This window comes from Lampris incognitus, chromosome 2, assembly GCF_029633865.1.
Source record: "Lampris incognitus isolate fLamInc1 chromosome 2, fLamInc1.hap2, whole genome shotgun sequence".
In the NCBI taxonomy this organism is placed as follows: Eukaryota; Metazoa; Chordata; class Actinopteri; order Lampriformes; family Lampridae; genus Lampris; species Lampris incognitus.
Window position 1 is genome coordinate 131464354 of NC_079212.1, and position 21718 is coordinate 131486071.

Genomic DNA, 21718 nt, shown 5'->3' on the forward strand with positions numbered 1-21718 from the left:
GGGAGAAGTAAGAAAATGGCGCGTAAAAAAGAGTAAGGAAAATAAACAGAGCTGATGTAGACGGTTACTGAGCAGTCGTGTCATTTCTGCTGTCTGATATGTGGATAAATAACAGTTACGGTTAGGGTTAGAGTACGATCTGCCAATGTTAGGGTCAGTTGTAAGCTAGCCAGCTAAATGTTTCAGTGCGCATCGTTTGTTTCAAGTCAGTGCGCTCGATGTTCCGCACTGTCTATTGGCCGATGCAACAGCCAATCACGGCTACTTCCGTGCCTACACCCCGTTGGATCTAGCGTCAACCAGGGCACGGCTTACAGCGAAAGCGGAGGAGGAGCAGTTAGGGACTTATCGAATTGACGAAACACATGCACGGATATGCTTAAAAACGCGGGGAAGCACTTCCCAAAGGAGGGGGGGGTAGTAATGTAACGTGCATGGATAAGTAAACACGTTGTTCGCTGGCAAACGAGTCTGACCCTTTAGTCGAGCGGTCGGCGATGTCTCCCGTGGTGCGGGCGATACGGGTTCGCTACATTGGTGTCAGAAGTGGGATGGTGAGACCGCGAGGTCATTGGAAGCGCGTGCGCCCAGAGGCGTGAAGGAGCTGAAATGTTTAAGCGCGGGGACGCGCTTCCCGAAGGAGGGGGGTAGTGTAACGTGCATGGTTAAGTAGACACGTTGGTCCTTGATTAACAGGTCGGACCCTTTAGTCGACTGGTTAACGTTGTCGCTTGCGGAGCGGGAGATACGGGTTCGCGCCCCGGCTGTGGCGGTTCCTGGACTGCCCCCCTGAATTCGCTGCATTATATGTGTGAGGCAACGTTTGCTACGGGACGACACCCTCCAAAATGGGACCAGACCAGATTTGCCAACTATTGGACCTTTGCCTGAACACTACATATTTCCAATTCAGAGGCCGGTTTTACAGACAGAAACGCGGCTGTGCAATGGGCTCACCGGTATTGCCCATTGTGGCCAACTTATATATGGAAGAGGTAGAACACAGGGGCCCGAACTCCTTCAGAGGAACACCTCCGAGCCACTGGTTCAGATATGTGGATGACACATAGGTCAAAATCCAAACACAAGAGGTGCAAGCGTTTACCAAACACATCAACCCAGTGGACAAGAACATTAAGTTCACAAGGAAAGACGTAAAGAACAACAGTTTGCCCTTCTTGGACTGTGACGTCCACATTGGGGAAGACAGGAGCCTCCACATAAGCGTTTACAGGAAACCTACACACACAGACCAATATCTACTTTTCGACTCACACCACCCTCTGGAAAACAAACGGGGCGTCATCAGAACTCTGCAACACAGAGCTGACAATGTGCCTAGCAGCACTCAGGCCCAACGAGAAGAACACAAACACCTGAGGGGAGCTTTAAAAACCTGCGGCTACCCCAGTTGGACCTTTGTGAAAACTGCAACATGTTCCAAAAAGACCAACCAGGTGAGCGACGAGGAGAAGAGGAACAGAAGGAAGAGCACAGTCATCCCGTATGTTTCTGGGGTCTCCGAGAAACTCAGGAGAATTTTCAACAAACACCGCATCCCGGTATACTTCAAACCCAGCAACACACTCCGACAAAGACTGGTTCATCCCAAAGACCGTATACCACACACCCGGAAAAGCAATCTGGTGTATGCTGTACAATGCAATGAGGATTGCACTGACCTATACATAGGAGAAACCAAACAACCACTACACAAACGGATGGCCCAACACAGAAGGCCAAACTCCTCAGGACAAGACTCAGCAGTCTATCTACACCTAAAGGAGAAGACACACTCCTTTGAGGACAGCAACGTACACATTTTGGACAGAGAAGATAGATGGTTTGAAAGAGGGGTGAAGGAAGCCATCTATGTGAAACTGGAAAAACCATCCCTCAACAGAGGAGGAGGTCTGCGACACCACCTATCGCCCACTTACAATGCCGTCCTTTCATCTCTACCCAGGAGACTCGAAAAGCTTAGCCTCCAACAACAACAGACGGTCACTAACGGCTCCAACGACTCTCATGACCACTGAATAATGAAGTCGAAACTAACACCCCCAACGACCGTCGCTGCTAAACAAATGCAAATCAATAGCTCCGATGGCGATGGGCGCGGCTGGACATCGGCACACAAAAGAGCCACTCATATCTATGGCTCTGTTAGCGACGGGCGTTGGTAAACATCGGGACACAAAGAACCATGGACATCTATGGCTCTGACAACGACTCCTAGAGGGTAAATGCTGAGTCTCATCACCAGCCAGTCAGACTAGCTTGGTCTAGTCAGAAAGGCACGAACTGAGGAAGCCTCTTGGATGAGAGGCGAAATGGATGGATAAGGGCGTAGTCTGTTTTAGATGTTCTCACGGAGAGAGATCACCTCTACCGATATGAAGACTTTGTTAAGATGAAGGATATGGATATTTATCGAAAATAATATAACAATGTTATAAAAAGTATATCACCAAAGTTACTATTTCTCATCAAAAGTGCATTAATATATGGCCCTTTGAGTGGAGAAATCCCGAAACTCTTAATTGGTGAGACCTATCAATCCTACGTGTAATAATCGCCATATCAGAAAAATACTTACCTCACATCAGAGTTATTTTCCCAAATCGACTCTTTTATGGAAACGAAGTTTTCCAGAAATCTTAGCAGAGCAAGTTTGGTCAGACCCTAATAAATTTCTCATTCCAAATAAAATAAAAGAATTTCACATGAAGGTATTACATAGATACTTCCCTTGCAATATATCATTGCATAGATTTAAAGAAGATATTTATCCTGTATGCTCTTTCTGCAAAACAGAAATTGAATGTACTTGCTCTCAAGAGTTCTGGGTTGAAGCTGCACTGTTGATTTTTCTTAGCTTTAACAGATTAACACCAATTTTAGAAGACATGGTCTTGTTTCTGAACTGTAATACAAACTCACATTCCACTAACAATGCTCTCAAGCTTATCTGTCTTGTCGGCAAATATCGCATACATAAGGCTAAACGGCTTCAGATCACACCTAATATCCGGCTGTTTTGTGTTTAACTACGTCTCTTGACTGTGTTTCTAGGATAACAGCGAACAAAAAAAGCTATTAAGACCTCTCAAATAATAGGGAAATACTTGGTAATGAAAAGATATAAATTGCATAATATATATATTTAAGCTTGCATCTCCCTCGTACATTCTGATGTTGACAGTATTGCTTTCTGTTTTCCTTTTTCTTTCTTTTCTCTTTCAATATATTTGATGTTGATGTCTTATGCATAAATACGAGATGTTAAAATCGACCAGTTCTCTACGTGTTAAATTGTCTGATGTTTTTCTCTGTATATTTTGTAATTCTTGGAATGTGTTCAATAAAAAACAAAACGATAAACTTGAAAGGAAGGAGAAGGAGAAGAAGAAGAAGAAGGAGAAGAAGAACAACATTTTAAACCGGATATCCTGTTTTTAATTTCCTTTGTTGGCGGTGGCTGAAACCCGCGGACTACGGGAGCGCTCATCTCGACGGGAACTGAAAAAAACAAACAAAAAAAACCAAAACAAAATGCCTCCCTCCAGCCTTCAGTTGTTCAGGGGGTTTCTCACCGAGCGATTAACAGCTGCTGCTGTGGAAATATTTGGAGAAGTGGAAAAAATTGTGGAACTGTACTGCGATGAAAACAACCGTCTGCAGAAGGCGCTGGACACGTTGTTCAACTCCGAAGTGAAGCTACACAGGATAGGTTTGTGGCGTTTTAGCTAATTAAGCTAATTATTCAAGCTCTATGTGGATGCAGGGGTTAGAAGGTGTGAGGCTTTTGTGAGTAGTTTTATTTATTTTTCTCACCTTTGACTGATTGGAAAACTCAAAGACATGGTCGACAGTAATAACAAAACAACCTTTGGTAATGGCAAGAGACCCTCAGAGCAGGATAAGCGGTTAAGATAATGGATGGATGGATGGACTAGGTCAAAACCTAGTATATGGCTGGACCATGTATGGCTAATGTTCGAAATTGTGGCCATTTTGTTGCAGGGATAGTCGGTGATAGTGTATATAATGTGAATTCCTGGATATTAAATGTTCATCTGCAATTTTCTGTAGCGGTCCCAGTAATAGTTGTTAAAGTGTACTGAAGTAGCGTATCATATGACATCCCTTTTCATCTGTTTTTATCTGCGGATGTCTCCTTTTCTAAGGCTCATTGTTATTTGGGGTGCTTTATCTGTGCGCTGTTCCCCATGCCTCGCGGTGCACGGAGAGCTGTTTTCTCTCAAATTCTGCTGTACTACTGGACTGTTACAGTGCGTAACCAGATGTGGAAAGAGCAGCAATATTACTCCATTCGTTAGCGTGCAATAAACGAGCTGGAACCGCTGCGCCGATTCTTTTTTGAAAGAGCAACGGTCAGTAAGGAAACTCCCACTTCCGTGTTTACCAGTGACGTCGTTGGTCGGCCGAACAATCGTGTAAAAAAAAAAACTTCAGTGACAAAGGGTCGAGTCCCCGTGTTACCTCCGGCTTGGTCGGACGTCCCTACGGACAATACTGCCATTCAAAAATAGAACAGACTTGAGCGCGCATTGAATCATGGGATTGATTTGCGGACAAACTGCTCTTCGTTTCGTAGTGTGCGAAAGTGGTGTCGCAGAAGATTGGTGTTTACGATGGCTGGTAACCTTGTCATAGAGGGAGCCAAACAATCTAGAAAAGGTGCCACAAAGCATTGCTGCTGGGGAACTTGTAGATCTGATTCACAGAATTTTTGAGATTCCCAAAGCCAGGAAACGTGAAAGATGTGTGTATTTGTCCTCTGGTCGGTCGGGGCGCCCCCCGGATCGGCAGAGAGGGGGCGGAGCAGCGATTGGGCCGGCTTAAAAAGAGCGGGGTAATTGGCCAGATACAACTGGGGAGACAAGGGGAAAATTGAAAAGAAAAAAAACCTTCAGCGACATTCTGGGGGGGGGGGGGCTTCAGTGACATTCTAGAGGAGGCAAGCCAAGATGACGACGTGAGCGCACGTTTTCGGGAACTGTTTACCTTAAACTTTATAAAATAAGTGGAACATAGCCATTACGTCTTATATTTTACAACACGTCTTAAAGCGGTGTTGTGTGTTTTACGTTGATGTGTTAGTGAGTGACCTCACATTATTGATATATTTCGGTTTATAGACGGGTTTTCTGTTTACAAACATTACTGGGTGCGTGCGCAGCCAGGGGCAAAACCGGTTTGGTAGCTCTCAAAAGATTATGAGATGCATAATCTTTTGAGCGCTACCAAAGCGGTTCAACAATGAAGATGTTGAACATTCCCCCCCCCCCCCATCCTTTTGGCGGTTTGTGCAGTTTATTGCACAACAACTGCGTGTCATCTCTGCTGTATCTGAGCTCTGTCTTGGTTAAAATCTCTGCTCTGTAGCTGCTTTCTGCCCCTTAGTTGCGCATGCATCTCTGTGATGACGTTGCATGGAAATCCTCCGATATACTTTTCCCATAAAACAGGCGTAAGCTAATAGCACCGTTAGCTACAACTGCATGGAGTCAGCACTGCTGGAGAATCCGGTCGTGAACAACATGCACGACTACTGCATGACAGACCAACCGCTGCTATCTATCGTGGATGCGGAATTTCCTCCCTTGCCTATAGCACCACACCCGGCATCGAAGAAAAGCAAGATGCCACGCACTTCAGACGTAGACAGCGCGGACATTGTGCGGAAAATATCAGCGATGTTTAACACCAGAATTGATGCTCTGGAAAAAAAGGTAGAGAGGTTGATATCACTGTGAAGATCGATGGTCTAAAGAAAACAGTAGACTGCCTGCGCCGAGATTCGAGATGTAAAGGGGAAAATGACACACGTCAAAGAACGAGTCTGCATGGCAGAAAAGAAAGCAAATCGGATGGAAGAACATGTAACTGAGTTTGAGAACTACTCACGACAATGGAACCTACGGAGTAGCTGAATCTAAGGACCAAAACGTCCGTATAGAGGTGATATAGATCTGCCAGTCCGTCCTACCTAGTCCGGTGGCTTAGTGAAATGATCGTTACGGAGCGGATAAAAGCGCCATTTTTGGTAGGATGGTTCCTTAGGGACAGTTATTGGATTTTAGGGTAGGAGCCCCTGGAAAATCTCAATTTAAAATATCAAATTGCAACACTGTCAATGTCAATGAAGTATCTGAAAATCCGTCTAGTATTTTTTAGACAATATGCATCATAAAATCATCAAATCACTTCCAAATGTGATAAAGTTGGCCAACTTTTACAGAAATAAAGTCCCCAAACATTAAGTATTATCAACAACACATTTAATGCAATGATGAATGCAAATGAACATGCATCTTAATGTGAAAACATGGGGTAGAAGAAGTGAGTTACTGTTTACTGTGTCTATCTGTTACAGTTGCATTTGCAAAGAGGTGAGCAGTCCAAATTTCCAGTGCCGCATTTGCAAGAGCTACAATCCCCTTTACATGAGCATCTGATGAGCTCTCTGCAAGCTCTGGAGACCTCAGGAATTGTTAGCCAGACTGGCACCCATGATCCCGATTCCTTGGTCCATCCGTAGCTCTCTGGAGAAGGAATGGCTTGGTGGGTTTGTGTACTGGTGGTCCAGATGCCTGCTTGGTAGACTGCCCGTTTCATGTGCTGGAGGAGTGCATTCTGGGTAGGAGGTAGTTTCTCCATTGTTCTATTTTCTTCACAGAAGAGTTCTTTTCTTTTTTGGTTAATTGAGTTTGAAGGACTGGATTTGTCAAAGAGGATGACAGTCAATCTTTCAAGCTCACTGAACTGCTGGCTATCTACGTTTAGTTGCTGGAAGGATGCTTTGCCAGGTCGATGAATGTTTCTGTGGCAGCATCATAGGCTTGCCAGGCCCGCCAAGCTGACTTTTTACCTTTTCCATTGAAGGCAGATGTAGTGTCACAGCCGGAATACGCATGAAACATAGGCAGAGCTTTGGATTTAGGTTCCCCCAGGCTTTTGCACATGCTGTTGATGTGGTAAAATCTGTACTTTTTGCCCATCCCAAAAGCCACCCAGATGTCAGTCAGGGGTTGAATTACCAGTAAATCATGAAACACGCCTGCAAGGATGACGATGACATCAGGGTCCACAGTGCGCACAAGGACAGTTTTCGCTCCATGCTCCAGTGCATGTTGTACATGGACCACAATCCTAGTGTCAGCCTCCTCATGATTGCAAGAGCTCATTGTGCTACTGGAACCAAAAGACGACACAGCTTGCCCTGATGTGACATGCAAAGCTTTGGTTTGTGGCCAGCTGAACAGTTCAATCTTGGATGTCAAAAAGTCAAACAGCTCCTTCTTATTGCTTGGATCACGGAGAAAAGCCATCCAATTTCCGGGCAGCTTTGTCGGGCCTGACACTTTTCTGCGAACACCTTGTCCTCTCTTTTCGCGGGTGGACTCCTTCAAACTGTCTGGGATGTATGTGTCCCATACAACATCCAGCCGCTTGGTATTATGTAGCTGCTTCTGTAAGTAAGGGATGAAAACCTCATCTGCATAGGTATCAAATGTGGTCACTCTCACAGTGGGCAGGCAGTGGACAATGACTGCTCCATCAAGGACTTTGCAGTCATAGGTTGAGGGTGGCTCTGGTTGCCCTGGGTGCTCAAGACATTGCGGCAGGTCAGATTTGGTGCCGGTCAGATGAAGTTTCCCAAAGTCTGAGAGGGAAGGAGGGAAGGACTGTACCTCATGTGCGAAGAATTCATCCAAGTTACTCTCACGGCTTTGCATAGTTCAGTGTTTCTCAACCCTGTCCTCAAGGAACCCCTATCCTGCATATTTTCTTTGCAACCCTGAATAGGTACCTGTTTGTAGTTATTCAACCAATCGGCATGAATTTTGTCAGATGTTGCACACCTTGCATAATTAAGTGCTGCGAGATGATTGGTCAAGTAAGTACAAGCAGGGCTACCTATGCAGGGTTACAATGAAAATCTGCAGGATAGGGGTTCCTTGAGGACTGGGTTGAGAAACACTGGCATAGCTATATATAGCTGGCCAAAGAGTGCCACGTTGTTCTGAAGCACTTTGATCTTTTTCCCATGTTTCGCCATTGTCTTGCGTCGAGGTTGCCTGAAGAGTGCCAAGGCATTCCTTTTGATTGGATCATGGATGGAGCGTGTCCGTTCTTCAAGTACCTTCTTGACAAAACTCCTGATATTGTCTCTTTCCTGTCTCTTCCAAGATGAGTACTGTATTCACGACAGATTTATCTGTGCAGTTCCGGCTGTCAAGAGTCACAAGATCTTTGAAATCATCCAAGAAAGGATTTCCCATTCTTTTCATGGTTTCAGATAGACTTTTGACTTGTCTCTGAAAGGTCTTCTGCGTTGCAAGACCCTGCTCGTGGTGCTGGAAGTTCTCTTCATTATCTTCTTTGAGATATCCATCTTCAAATTCCCTTAGAAATCTTGCCAACTCTGGGCCGGAGAGCATCCATCGTCTGAAGGCATCTGGGTTTTCCGTAAGGCCCTCTGCACCCCCTTGAACCTTTCACATACTTGTTCTCCTGTTCATGAGCTTGGTCAAAGGGAATTGCAGAGAACTTGTATGTCTTGGAAATAACCCAGTGTGAATTCTTCTCAAGCTCATCCTTTATAGAGCTGGGCAAAGACTTCATGTCCCTGATATGGACAGACATCCATCTTGAATAGTTCACATGGTCCAAGGCAAAGAATAGAGGGACCAGTGCTTCAAGCACTTCTATATACAGTAGGAAATTCCTCTCTCTGTGTGCCCTGATGAAGATGAGGATGAGGGTTTCATATTTCAGTATCAGATCCCAGAACATAAAAGTAGGACTCTTCTTCAGCATGTCATTTCTCCAAGCCAGGAGAGACTCTTCATCTTTGGGGCCTGCACTAAGCCTGAAAGCCTCCTGCTGTAGATTGTGCAGTGTCAAGACAGTGACCTGGTGGGCATGCCTGGTTCGAGTTAGATGTGCTGCTTTGAGAAATGATGCTGCCATGCCACTTGATGCCACATCTGCTTCTGTTAGTGCTGTTGTCCAACCAGAGCCTTCCAGGAGATCACCCAGTGTATTCCAGAGGGCCAATTCTGTGTGATGTCCACCTAGCATGACTACATGAACTCTTTCACCATGTGTGTCTGGCCATTTCCACTGTACTAACTTTGCCAGAGCAAACAGAGGCTGGTCAAATGCTGTGACAGGGATCTGTCCCGGATTGAGATACTCAACAGCCTGTCTCTGAACATCTATGCCATGCTTAATCATAGCTGGTGTGGCAGATTTCTCATAGAAAAGAGGGAGTAGTGCAGTTCTTGCTGGGGGGTCTTCCATTGAGGGTTGCAGAGAAGCACGATAGGCAGCCCATGCGATTGCTCCATTTTACACATCATTAGGGGGGGGGTTAATAATCAGGGGACAATTAAAAATCAGTTTCAACTTCTTTTGTGTGCAATAAATAACAATTTATCATCAATGTCCTCTTTATGACTCAGAAAAAAATTTTTTTTGAATACAAGAACTTTTGTGTTCTGTATGGGTATTTTCAATATTTTTGTGGGGCTCCTACCCTAAAATCCTTTAGTTGGTCCTAGAGAAGCCTCATACAAAATTTGGTGCTTTTATCCGCTTCGTAATGGTACGCCCTAATATGTGCGCTAACCCTCTGGCCTAACCCGAGCACAAGGCTAAGTTTCCTGATGTCATTGATATGGTGCACCGCCTCGGCCAACCGAGGAAAGATGAGTCCAAGCCTCGAGGGATTATTCTCCAATTCACCTCATGTATTTACCGGGATGCAGTTAGGAAAGCAGTAAAAAAAAAAAAAAATCCACTTTTCTCCAAAACAAAAACCTGCGCTTTGCCGAAGATTTATCTCAGTCCATCAGAGAGAGAAGGATGCAGCTCTGGCCACTAGGGGCAAAGGCATGTGAACAAGGGAAGACGGCATAGTTCATCGGTGGACGAGCCTTTGCTAACGGTACTGAACGGACTCCTGCTACCTGACCCAATTTCCTCTCGGGGATAAATAAATTATTCTGATTCTGAGGTTTGATGCACATCCTACATGACGGGGTATGTTTAAAACTGGTAAATGCTGATTTGCAATTACTGAAGTGTTTTATTTAGGCCTACTTTGTCCCCCCCCCCCATGAGTCATTTTTTCTTGAAACGGGTTATTATCCTGAAAGTTTGATAAGCACAAGTAACGCTACTTAGGTCAATAATTTTGTTGACAATGAGCAACACTTCCTTTAACTAAACCGATTCAGTTCTATGTTAGTGGGTCTGATATTTGCACTTTTTCTTCTGAATGTCTAATAACTTGTAATAATAATAAATCAAACTTATATAGCACCTTTCTAACACTCAAAGTCGCTTTACAATAAACGGCGGTGAAACAAGATAACAGATAAACATAACAGACATACAGGGGTGGCTGGGAAGGGGGGGCTGCAAGAGTATAGTATTGTATTTGTTATCAACAGAAAACTAAGATGCCTTGTTATTTTCATAGCTATAGGAGGGTTTCCATGCAACGTCATCACAGAGATGCGTGCACAACTAGGGGGCAGGAAGCAGCTAGTGAGTGACCTCACATTATTGATATATTTCGGTTTATAGACAGCTACAGCGCAGAGATTTTAACCAAGATAGAGCTCAGATACAGCAGAGATGATGTGCAGTTGTTGTGCAATGAATTGCACAAACCGCCAAAAGGATGGGTGGAAAATTTTCAACATTTTCATTGTTGAACCGTTTTTGTAGCTCTCAAAAGATTATGCATCTCATAATCTTTTGAGAGCTACTAAATACTGAACATTTTCAGTGTTGAACCGCTTTGGTAGCTCTCAAAAGATTATGCATCTGATAATCTTTTGAGAGCTACCAAAGCGGTTTTGCCCCCTGGCTGCGCACGCACCCAGTAATGTTTGTAAACAGGAAACCCGTCTATAGTTCCACAAAGTCATTTTATATAAAAATTAAAATGGTGCAGCTCCTGACAGTAGGGTTAAATTTCCTATTTTCATCTTAACTTTACTTCCTATTCTGATCCTTTTATTGTTGATGTTTCCCCCCTTTTCTCCCCAATCGTACTTGGCCAATTAACCTACTCTTCACATCCGGCTTCCCACCCGCAGACACGGCCAATTGTGTCTGTAGAGACGCTCAACCAAGCCAGAGGTAACATGGGGATTCGAACAACCGACCCCCATGTTGGTAGTTAATGGAATAGACCGCTATGCTACCTGGGTGCCCCCCCCTCCCATTTAATGTTGTTAATACATCCTTATCCATTGTTACTCTCAATGCCAGGGGGTTAAGAAACATTGTAAAGCGCAAAGCTATATTTTTGTTTGCTAAGCAGCACAAAACTGATTTTTGTTTTATTCAAGAGTCACACTCGATTACCAATGATACAAGGTTATGGCGGTCTCAGTGGGGTAACGGTCTATGGCTGGCGCATGGATCTGAACACTGCTGGTGTTGCCACTCTAACACACATTCTCTGGAACTATTCTAAAGTCTGTCTGCAACACATCAGGTCATTTTCTGTATAAGGTTATCAGCGTTGACAACTTCACTTTTGTAATGGTTAATATATATGGCTATAACTAAATCTGAGAATGATAATCCTCTTGAAACGTTAGAGAATCAGATTCAACACACTAAGAACTTTCCAAATTCTGGTATAGCAATAGGAGGGGATTTCAACCGATCATAATATGGATTGCTGACCTCCACGAGACACTATTTCAGTAAATGAAAATTTAAAGGTTTTTACGCAAAGCATTTAATTGACATATGGAGGAATAACAATCCTAACATAAATGCTTTCACTTGCTGTAATAGAAGTGCCACCAGACAGTCACGATTGGACTTTTGGCTAGTATCTAAAAATATGAACATTGACAATATATCAGTTAATATCATTACAACACCGTTAACAGATCATAATGCAGTCTCCATTTCTATTCCCTTACACTCTGCCAGTACTGAGGTAGGCAGAAGCGCTTACTGGAAGCTCAGTAGTTCGCTGTTACAGCACAAGATAGTAAAATCAGACTTTGAAAAACGTATAATGCAATTCTGGAACAAAGCAAAATCTGAAAATACATTTTGTAGCAATTGGGAATTATTTAAATTCAAAGTAAGCCAATACTTGAGAAATTATGGTAGCGTCAGCAAAAAATTGTAGATTAGAAGAAGAAGAAAGGGCGGTTTCTAAAATAATTACTGTCACAGAAAAGCCCTGAAAATATGTCAGAAGAGGAAAGACTAGAGTTAATTTCAGAACAGCTTAAATTGAATGAAATATATTCAGATAAAGTGAAAGGGGCCTTTGTGAGATCACGGAAAAGTTGGATTGAAGAAGGTGCACAAAATTCTGCTTATTTTTTCAATTTAGAAAGGCATCATGGGAAAGTTAATATAATCCAACAACTTAATGTTAATGGCACTGCAACTGATTATCAAAAAAGAATAGCCGATTATAGCTCTAATTTCTATAGTAATCTATATAGATCAAAGTATAGTCATCGACAACTGCATTTTTGAATTCCCTTAATATCACATTATTCAAGATGATATAAAGCTGTGTGATGAAAATATAACTATAGAAGAAGTAGTGCAATCGAACATCTCAAAATGAATAAATCTGGAGTTGATGGCCTTTCTGCAGAATTTTATCAGGCTTTTACAGACTATTTAGCTCCTTTCCTGCTTGAAGTAATCTTAGAAAGTATTGAAAAAGGAACTCTTCCTCCTTCACTGACACAAGGTTTGATTACTTTAATTCCCAAACCCAAAAATAATCTTTTTTATTGATAATTGGCGGCCTATTTCATTATTGAATAATGACTACAAAAATGTTGCCTCGATAATTGCTAAGGTTTCATGAGAAAGACATATTTCCTATAATATCATGCTCATTTTAGATTTAATTGATTAGTCCTTCTTATGTCCTGATGATAGTTTCATCCTTTTTTGGGACTTCTATAAAGCCTTTGAACACGGTACAACACAATTTAATATTTCACTCCATGGAAAATGTTGGATTTGGTGACTTTTTCTGGAAAGCCGTTAAGACGATGTACACCAATGGTAATAGCTCCATCAGAATGAAAGTGGTACATCCCTGAGGTTTGATTTAAAACGTGGTATCTGTAAGGGATGTCCAGCCTCCCCGTATTTATTCATTCTTTGTACACAACTTCTTACTAATCATATTAAAAATTGCACATTAAAAGGGATATCCATTGCAGGCAGAGATACTATAATTAGCCAACTTGCTGATGACACTACTTTATTTCTAAAGCATGCTAGTCAAGTACCTATTGCTATAAAACAATAGAATCCTTCTCTGCAGCATCTGGACTTTGTCTGAACTTGAACTTCAAGTGTGAGCTTTTCGCTCTTAAAGAATGTCATATGCCCCATATCTCTAACATACCAGTTAAAGAAAAGGTTACTTATTTGGGGATTACCATCATGAAAAATGAAGAAGCAAGGTGTTCTGAAAACTTTCGCTTGTTCATTGATAAAATGAGAAAAAAGCTTTACCAATGGTTGCAAAGACATTTGTCCTTAAAAGGGCGAGTGTTACTGACGAATGCAGAAGTTATCCCGTCTCACATATGCAGCAATCTCTCTATTTGTCAATAAGCAGATGTGTAATACAATTGATAAATTACTCTTCAATTTTATGTGGAAAAACAAGACTCTTTTTATTTTTTTAAATATGTTATGAATACCTATGACTCTGGTGGGCTCAGTTTTCTTGATTTCACTAGTCTTCATAATACCTTTTAAAATTAATTGAATAAAGCAATTTCTAAACAACCCTACATCTACTTGGAACTTTATACCTAATTATATTTTCTCTAAGATTGGAGGCCTTGAATTTGTACTTTTGTGTGATTATAAGATAAAGAAACTTCCCTTAAATTTCTCTTAAATTCCACAGACAAATGCTCCTAGCATGGTCTTTAATTTACAAGCATAACTTCTCCCCCCATAATTGTTTCATTTGGAATAATTGGTATATTATATTCAAAAATAGATCCATATTCTATCAAAACTGGTTTGACAGTAATATAATTCTAGTAACCCAATTAATTAATGTTAATGGCCTGCTGTTGAACTACTCTGAATTCCTTAATACCTTTGGCATTCCTGTTACCCCGAAGGAGTTTGCCACAGTCATGGGTGGTATTCCTTCTGGAAATCTTACTCTTCTAAAAGGGGCAGAAAGACCAGTTTGCTTACCAACACTTGACCCTAAGGTAACTACAGTGGGTAGTGTGTGCCTGACTACAACTGTAAGAAATAATTGTAACATACGGTCATTATTTGAAAAAGATATTATTAGTATCCCTTCTGTTGTACCCTATTGGTCTAGATTTGTTGATAACTTGAATTGGAAAAGTATCTGGAGTCATCCATACAAATATCTCCTTACCAATAAAGTAAGGGATGTTTCTTTCAAAATCATACATAGGTATTATCCCACAAGTCATTATCTTCTTAAGTTTAAGAAAGACATTTGTGTTGACTGTTAATTGTGTGAAATGTACCCAGAAACAATGCTGCACCTGTTCTGGCAATGTCCCTACACTAACAGATTTTGGAAAGACATATCACGGTATATTGTTGATAACATTGACTCTGACTGTTATCTTTATTGGGAAAATGTACTGTTTGGTTTTCATAATCACAGTAGTAATAAACTTAAAGAATTCTATATAATCAATTTCATGATTATTTTAGCAAAGTATTATATTCATAAATCAAATTTTAGCCATTGTAAACCTTTATTTATAGTATTTGAGAATGAGACCAAACAGTACATTAAAACCATTGTTAACTCTAAAAATAAGAACGCTGCAAAAACTGTCTGTTTGTGTTCTTTGTTTAATGTTTTCACTTAAAAGATTCCCCCTGGCTGTGATGTTTTGTCTGTGTTAATAACTTTTTTGTTTGTATGTGAATTTTATTGTCAATAAAGATGCAAAAAAAAACTTCAGTGACATTCTTTGTTGTTCTTATAATGCCTGTAAGTTCATAATTGTGGATATTAAAGAAAAAAAATTAATTTAAAAAATGACAAAAAAAAATTAGTGACACTGGTCACTGAAGTTGTGTAATTTGTTCTCTCGGTCACTCTAAACATGATCACTCTGTCACTAAACATGGTCACTCAGTGATATTCGCATTTGTAGGGCTGGCCCGTTGGTCCGGTCCAGCCAAAATGTAAACCATGAGGTAAAATGAGCTGACCAGCTGATTTTAAAAAGAAATCAATGCCGTTGTTTTAGCCAAGAAATGGTTTAGATTGATAGACGCTAACTTTTCAATACTTTTTTTTGCTTGACTCCAGACAGGGCTGCTCCTCCTGCTGCATCAACCACTGACATCTTTGAGCAGGAGCAAAGATACAGACTGGACAGCCTAGGGCCTAACCAACCAGCGATAAAAGAGGAGCCAGAAGACTGTATGGTTGATCCGGGAGATAAAATCTTTCAAGGGCCCGAAATAGCTGATAGCAAGGACTTCATTGTTACAACTGTTTGCAAGAGTGATTACACTGAGCAAGACTCCAATGTACCTCAGATTCCTCCTATAGACCACCTTCCAGACACAGAGTTTCATTCTGAGTCGACATTGTCCCCAATCGCAGCGCATGGCACTGCTGACATTGAACCTGCGATCTTTAGAGACTTACAGAGAAGCACCCATCATCCACCTCTGTCCAAAGCAAGCAAGAACAAACGTCGAAAATACTTGCAATGTCAAGATTGTGGAAAAAAGTGGAAGAAAAAGGTAAGCCTTAGATAGGAATACAAAAATTAACCCAAACATAAATTTTCCGCGACACATTAATTCAGCCTATTTAAAACTGGTTTTATTATATCTTAGCTGCCTGATAGTGAAGAGGAAACTTGTTAGGTACAAAAGTTCATGTTAGAATATGGCAAACTGCTGAGTGCAGTAATTTATAGACTTAAGTATCAGGGGATATTTAAGGATGGCACAATACCACTTTTTCATGTCCGATACCGATATCACAGCCTTGAGTATCTACCGATACCGACACCTACCGTTTCCCCCTGCTCTTAAACAACAACAACCTGTGTTTAACCTAGACATCTATAAAACAACATGCTAAAACTGTGAAAACAAATATCCTACTCCCCTAAAGAAAGAAATATATAGCACACATGACTCAGTTATGCAATAGTGCTGCTGCTTTTTATTTTGTTCAAATCTTTTCACACAGAGCTTATCAGCATTTTGATAGTCAGCAGTCAGCAGTGCCCAACATTCAAAATTAAATTTAAAGTGCAACTGTGCACAAGTTTAAACTTGAGTATTTGGTAACAAAGGAATTATTACAATTCCAATGTAAAATAAAATACTGGCTATAACTCAACACTCAATGAATGAACCTATACCTCAATAGCATAGCAAAAAAATAAGTTGCATGTAGACCGTAACTTAAATAACTATAACTTGACATAAAAAAATAGCATGCTAGCTGCATTGGGAAAAAAATATCCAAGGTAGAAAAACGGCAAGTTCTAAAGTTTCTTTCACGTGTAACCTCTAGGATTGAACTGTATGTAAAACACCTGAATAAAAGTAGCATCACTTACACTACTGTAAACTACTAATAAGACACGTTAGTCCCTAGCTAACGAGTCTCACCCTTTAGCCGAGCGGTTAGTGACGTCGCCTTGTGGTGCAGCACACCCTGTATCGAATTCCGCACCGGGCAAGAAAATAACCGGTTACACTACGCTGGGATAACGGTCCCTCGTTCACAGTAAGTTGCAAAGTATGGGCGAAGCATCCCAAACTGCCGACTCCAAGGCGATCCATTACTTTTATTACGGTTTGCCGACATGTAGCGAGGCTCCAAACGTTCAACTAAGCGTCGGAAACCTAACGTTCAACGACAGAAACGGGCTGGTCGTCCAGCACAACAAATTCGGTTATTTTCTCCGTTATCAGCTTCGCTTTGTTACCGTCTGCAGCAGGGAGTTTCTCGCTCTTCTGAATGGTGTCCAGCAATGTTTGCTGCCGCGGCAAACGTTTCCTCTTGGCATTCGTTCGCACGTATGAACTCGGCGTACTCCTTTCCATCATGAATCTGCAAGTGTTTAATTAAGTTCGTGGTGTCGAAGTTTCCAGTGTTGCTGCCACCCCTAGAAATACTTGCGTTGCAGATATTAGACTCGGCTGTTTTGCTTTTTTCTAAACTGAGCTTAAAATAATTCCACTCAGTTGACATGACCGCGGCGCGCTGCTAACTTGTTCACTCACGTTCAGCTAATGTCGTTGTCGCTGCTACTGTTCACGACACCGCTCGCTTTACGGCATGTCGTAGTATCGGATCGGAACATACTTCCTTGTTTTTCCGATACCCGATCCCGTGAATATGGCCAGTATCTGACCGATAACGATGCTGAATATCGGATCGGCGCCATCCCTAATATATATTGGGGCTGGGCGATATCTCTAAAATGATATCACAATGTTAGCATTTGAAAATATGATAGACGATTACATTGTCTATAGCAGAACTTTGCATAAGTGGCGATTGCCGGCCAAAAAGCCGACTGCTCATTCAGTTCAGGGCTCCGTTCACTTGAATATATTAAATTTTTTTTCTAATAACATAGTTTTGAATAACGAGTTGCAATTTGCTATGCCTGTACATTTACGACCACTCGCCTCTGCTTCAAATTAATGTAAACATGATGATAGAGAAACGTGCCTATTTCTCTATCATCCCGACCCCACATGCGCTGTGTGTGTGTGTGTGTGCGCGTGTGCTCAGCTGAGAGGTTCGTGTCCTGTCGAGTAGAGTGGAGAGTCTTCAGTGTTTGAAAAATATCAGCAAAATAATTGATGACAAAACACATTAAGAATTGCATTGATTCCACAGACAGAGCACATCCTCATTAGACAGGCTATTTCAGAAAACACCAGTGGCAGCAACTTGACGATTGCGCAGTACGTATTAAAAAGTCCACTGACAGCACTGCATTTTCCATATACGCCACACAGACGTTTATCGGCTTAATGAATGAATGAATTATCTTTTAAGTTGCACTTTTTACAGCAGGGCCATTTCTAAGACGCATTGCAAAAACGCTTAAACAGGCAATGTTGTCAAAGTAACAGGCCTATGTCATATGAGGAAAATGAAGGCTATGCCTCAGTCTCGCACTGTAATTTTACAGTTTAAAATGTAGACTTTGATGTAGACCAGCGGTGGCTAACCATGTGCCATGGAGAGCCATGTGTATGCAGGTTTTCATTCCAACCCGACTCCACACCAGGTGATTTTACTGATACGTTCTTCCTCTTTCGTTGAAGGGTTGCCAATCATAGTGTAATATAATGTGAATATATGGTATTGTGTATGGGCATAATGGATAATGGAGTTGTGGTATTGGTATATGGTATAGTGGGAGGGCAATAATAGTGTGGGCATTATTAGCAATATAGCTGCTGTGTACTGGAGTCAAATTCCTCGTGTGCATAGGCACATCTTTCCTTAGTACAATAGACCTGTTATTTATTTCCTCTTTAGATTTAGATCCTCCTTTCAATAATTTAGCATCTGAAGAGCAAGATAATTTAACATTTTTGAAAAATGTCCATACCTAGTAGGGTTTGATGTGTGTAGTTTCAGCAGTTTTTGTTTACATTAACCATGTTAAAGGCTATTCCTTAGTGAAGAACTATCAACATCTTCTCTTAATGCCACAAATTTACTTTAACAATAACATACTTGTAAACCTCTTCTAATGTAAGGTATCACTGAGATTATGCTAAGAGGATTGTTTTCCATTTGTAATGTCAACTCTTCAGCTAATTAGATCCAGACATGAAATGGGAATACTGCATTATGCCCTGAAACCACAGTGGCATTTGCGTGTGGGTTATCTTCAATTAGTTAGCAGAGAAAACTTTTTTTAAGATGAATGTTTGTTTATTTGCATTATTTATGTTTAAATGGTATGATTTTTAAACAAAATGACCATGGGGTTATACTGTATATATGTAATTTTTACCCAGGGATTACTACTTTTTCCTCACTTTCCAGGAAGTTTTTTTTTTTTAATTTTGAAAGAACAAACATTTCTCCTTTTTAGAGTGGGAAATTGGGCTCAACAAAGAGAATAAGAAAGAGACCCCTGCAGAAAACCATCCTTGAAATTCCAAGGTAGGACCAGTATAATGACATGTAATCCTGTTTCAAGTAAACCATATCTGTATATTAATAATTATAATGTTCATTTTCATACAGGAGGAAACAGTTCAAATCTTTGACTAATGAACTGCCTGACACCAAGTCTTTAATGTTGGGGCTCGCTGAAGCTTTTAAGGACATCCCAGATGCCGAAAAACCTCTAATAGCAAAAACTGGCTTTAGTGATAATATGGAATTAGTGGATTCTGTTTATGGCAAAGTACCTAAAGGCTGTCCGCTTTCCTACCAGTGTCCTGTGCCATCAGTTCTTGATTACAGCCCTCACGAGAATGCCCCTCCTACACCATCTCTTCCTTTAGTTTCTCATAAACTAGAGCCAGCAACATCCCTCCCTCACTTAAGTGGCAAGGAGCTGGAACACTTGAAATCCTTGGAGATTACCTGGGATGCTGCACACAGTTTAGAACTTTTTACTCGTCAGGTGGAAAATTCAGAGGCATTAGATGCAATGCGGAAGTCACGCTTGACCAGCCGTTTCAAGGAGATATGCCAACTTCAAGCAGGAAAGAGTCACGGGGAGCACCTGGTTGTTAAGATCCAAAAAGAAATTTCCGATTCTAAGTTAGTGAAGATGGAAAAGGTGCAGAGGCCTGAAGCGCTCCGGGAATACTGTAAGCAAGCGTTCGTCAACTGGTCCGCTTGTGGTTTGGTTGTCCACCCAGATGCACCTTGGCTAGGAGCAGTTCCTAATGGTCTGGTCTATGATCCCACGGAAAACCCAAAGTATGGCTTGGTTCATGTCAAATGCCCCCAAATCCGTAGCTTTGTTGACTGTCGTTTCCTGGAATTTGAGTACGGAATCTTGAAACTAAAAAATACCCACCCCATCTACTGGCAGATGCAAGGGGAGATGCTGGTGACGGGTACTGAGTGGTGTGATCTGGTGGTCTACACAGAGGAAGACATACTGGTCCAGCGTGTTTACCGAGCCCAAACTGTGACAACAGCCATGAAGGAAAAGCTGGACAGCTTTTTCTTCAGTTACTACTTGCCATTTCTTTGTTCTGTTTGAGTTCACAAGTTGAGTGTCTATGATATGTTTTTGTCACTGCTGTCATAGTCGTAGTTAGTTCCTTTTATTTTTTGTTTCTTGGGCAGGAGATAACTCCAAAGCAATGTTTGCTCATTATCTTCTCATTGATGTCCTGCAAATTTATTCACATTGGCTGTTAAGGTTTTTGTTTCCATGTTTTGCTGTTCTCTGGACCTTGTAAGTTAATGCAATTTGCAGGATATTGGCATGTAATCCTTTTTAAAGACATAAGCCCCCCCCTTTTTGTTTAAGTTTGGTCAATAAAGTTTCAAGGTACATATCCCTTTTTTGTGGTGACTGTATTTTAAGCTGCACTATTTAGGTTAGCACAAATAGGGAATTTTAGTTTGTGTGTGTGTGTGTGTGTGCGCGCGTGCACGCGTGCGCCATGCCTGTCTGTCTTGTCTTTATCCTATGATGACACTTTTCTATCGTGATGGGAGTTGCCTCTTCCAGGATGACAATGCCCCCATCCACAGGGCACGAGAGATAATTGAATGGTTTGATGAGTGTAAGAATTATGTAAATCATATGCTGTGGCCTTCAGTCACCAGATCGGAACCCAGGTGAACACCTATGGGAGATTTTGTACCTATGTGTTACACAGAGAATTTCTATTTCTTTCTTGATTTTATATATATAAACTTTGTTAAAAGAAACACTCAATGGTAGGGAAAGTGTTCAACAAATAAGGGGCAAAATCCAGTGAGTCATGTAAATTCTTTATGAGACAGTACAAGCCTGTTTCATGCCATAAGCAATCATCATAACATCAAAAGCTTTATTGACAGCTGATGATTGCTTATGGCACGAAACAGGCTTGTACTGTCTCATAAAGAATTTACTTGACTCACTGGATTATATATACACTACCGTTCAAAAGTTTGGGATCACCCAAACAATTTTGTGTTTTCCATGAAAAGTCACACTTATTCATCACCATATGTTGTGAAATGAATAGAAAATAGAGTCAAGACATTGACAAGGTTGGAAATAATGATTTGTATTTGAAATAAGATTTTTTTTACATCAAACTTTGCTTTCGTCAAAGAATCCTCCATTTGCAGCAATTACAGCATTGCAGACCTTTGGCATTCTAGCTGTTAATTTGTTGAGGTAATCTGGAGAAATTGCACCCCACGCTTCCAGAAGCAGCTCCCACAAGTTGGATTGGTTGGATGGGCACTTCTTGCGTACCATACGGTCAAGCTGCTCCCACAACAGCTCAATGGGGTTCAGATCTGGTGACTGCGCTGGCCACTCCATTACCGATAGAATACCAGCTGCCTGCTTCTGCTCTAAATAGTTCTTGCACAATTTGGAGGTGTGTTTAGGGTCATTGTCCTGTTGTAGGATGAAATTGGCTCCAATCAAGCGCTGTCCACTGGGTATGGCAT

General features: G+C 41.4%; 1 protein-coding gene across 3 annotated transcripts; it reads left to right on the plus strand.

Annotated features, from left to right (window-relative positions):
* The first annotated feature begins 3485 nt into the window (after nt 1–3485).
* LOC130107524 (uncharacterized) lies at nt 3486–20588 on the plus strand. Of its 3 annotated transcripts, XM_056274171.1 has the most exons (5): nt 3486–3733; nt 15383–15825; nt 19170–19240; nt 19325–20011; nt 20127–20296. In XM_056274171.1, exons 1-5 carry the CDS (start codon nt 3556–3558, stop codon nt 20146–20148), a joined length of 1401 nt encoding a protein of 466 aa, XP_056130146.1. In that variant the 5' UTR covers nt 3486–3555; the 3' UTR covers nt 20149–20296. The 3 variants fall into 3 exon arrangements, with proteins under 3 accessions (XP_056130146.1, XP_056130145.1, XP_056130147.1); XM_056274170.1 differs by having other exon boundaries at nt 19325–20588; XM_056274172.1 differs by lacking the exon at nt 3486–3733 and adding an exon at nt 3788–3810 and having other exon boundaries at nt 19325–20588.
* Nucleotides 20589–21718: the final 1130 nt, after the last annotated feature.

Excerpts from the sequence above, each read along its gene's own strand:
- LOC130107524 (XM_056274170.1), top strand. The coding sequence starts at position 3,556 with ATGCCTCCCTCCAGCCTTCAGTTGTTCAGGGGGTTTCTCACCGAGCGA. Across the intron at positions 3,734-15,382 it reads AGTGAAGCTACACAGGATAG|ACAGGGCTGCTCCTCCTGCT; the intron begins GTTTGTGGCGTT and ends GCTTGACTCCAG. Across the intron at positions 19,241-19,324 it reads ACCATCCTTGAAATTCCAAG|GAGGAAACAGTTCAAATCTT; the intron begins GTAGGACCAGTA and ends ATTTTCATACAG.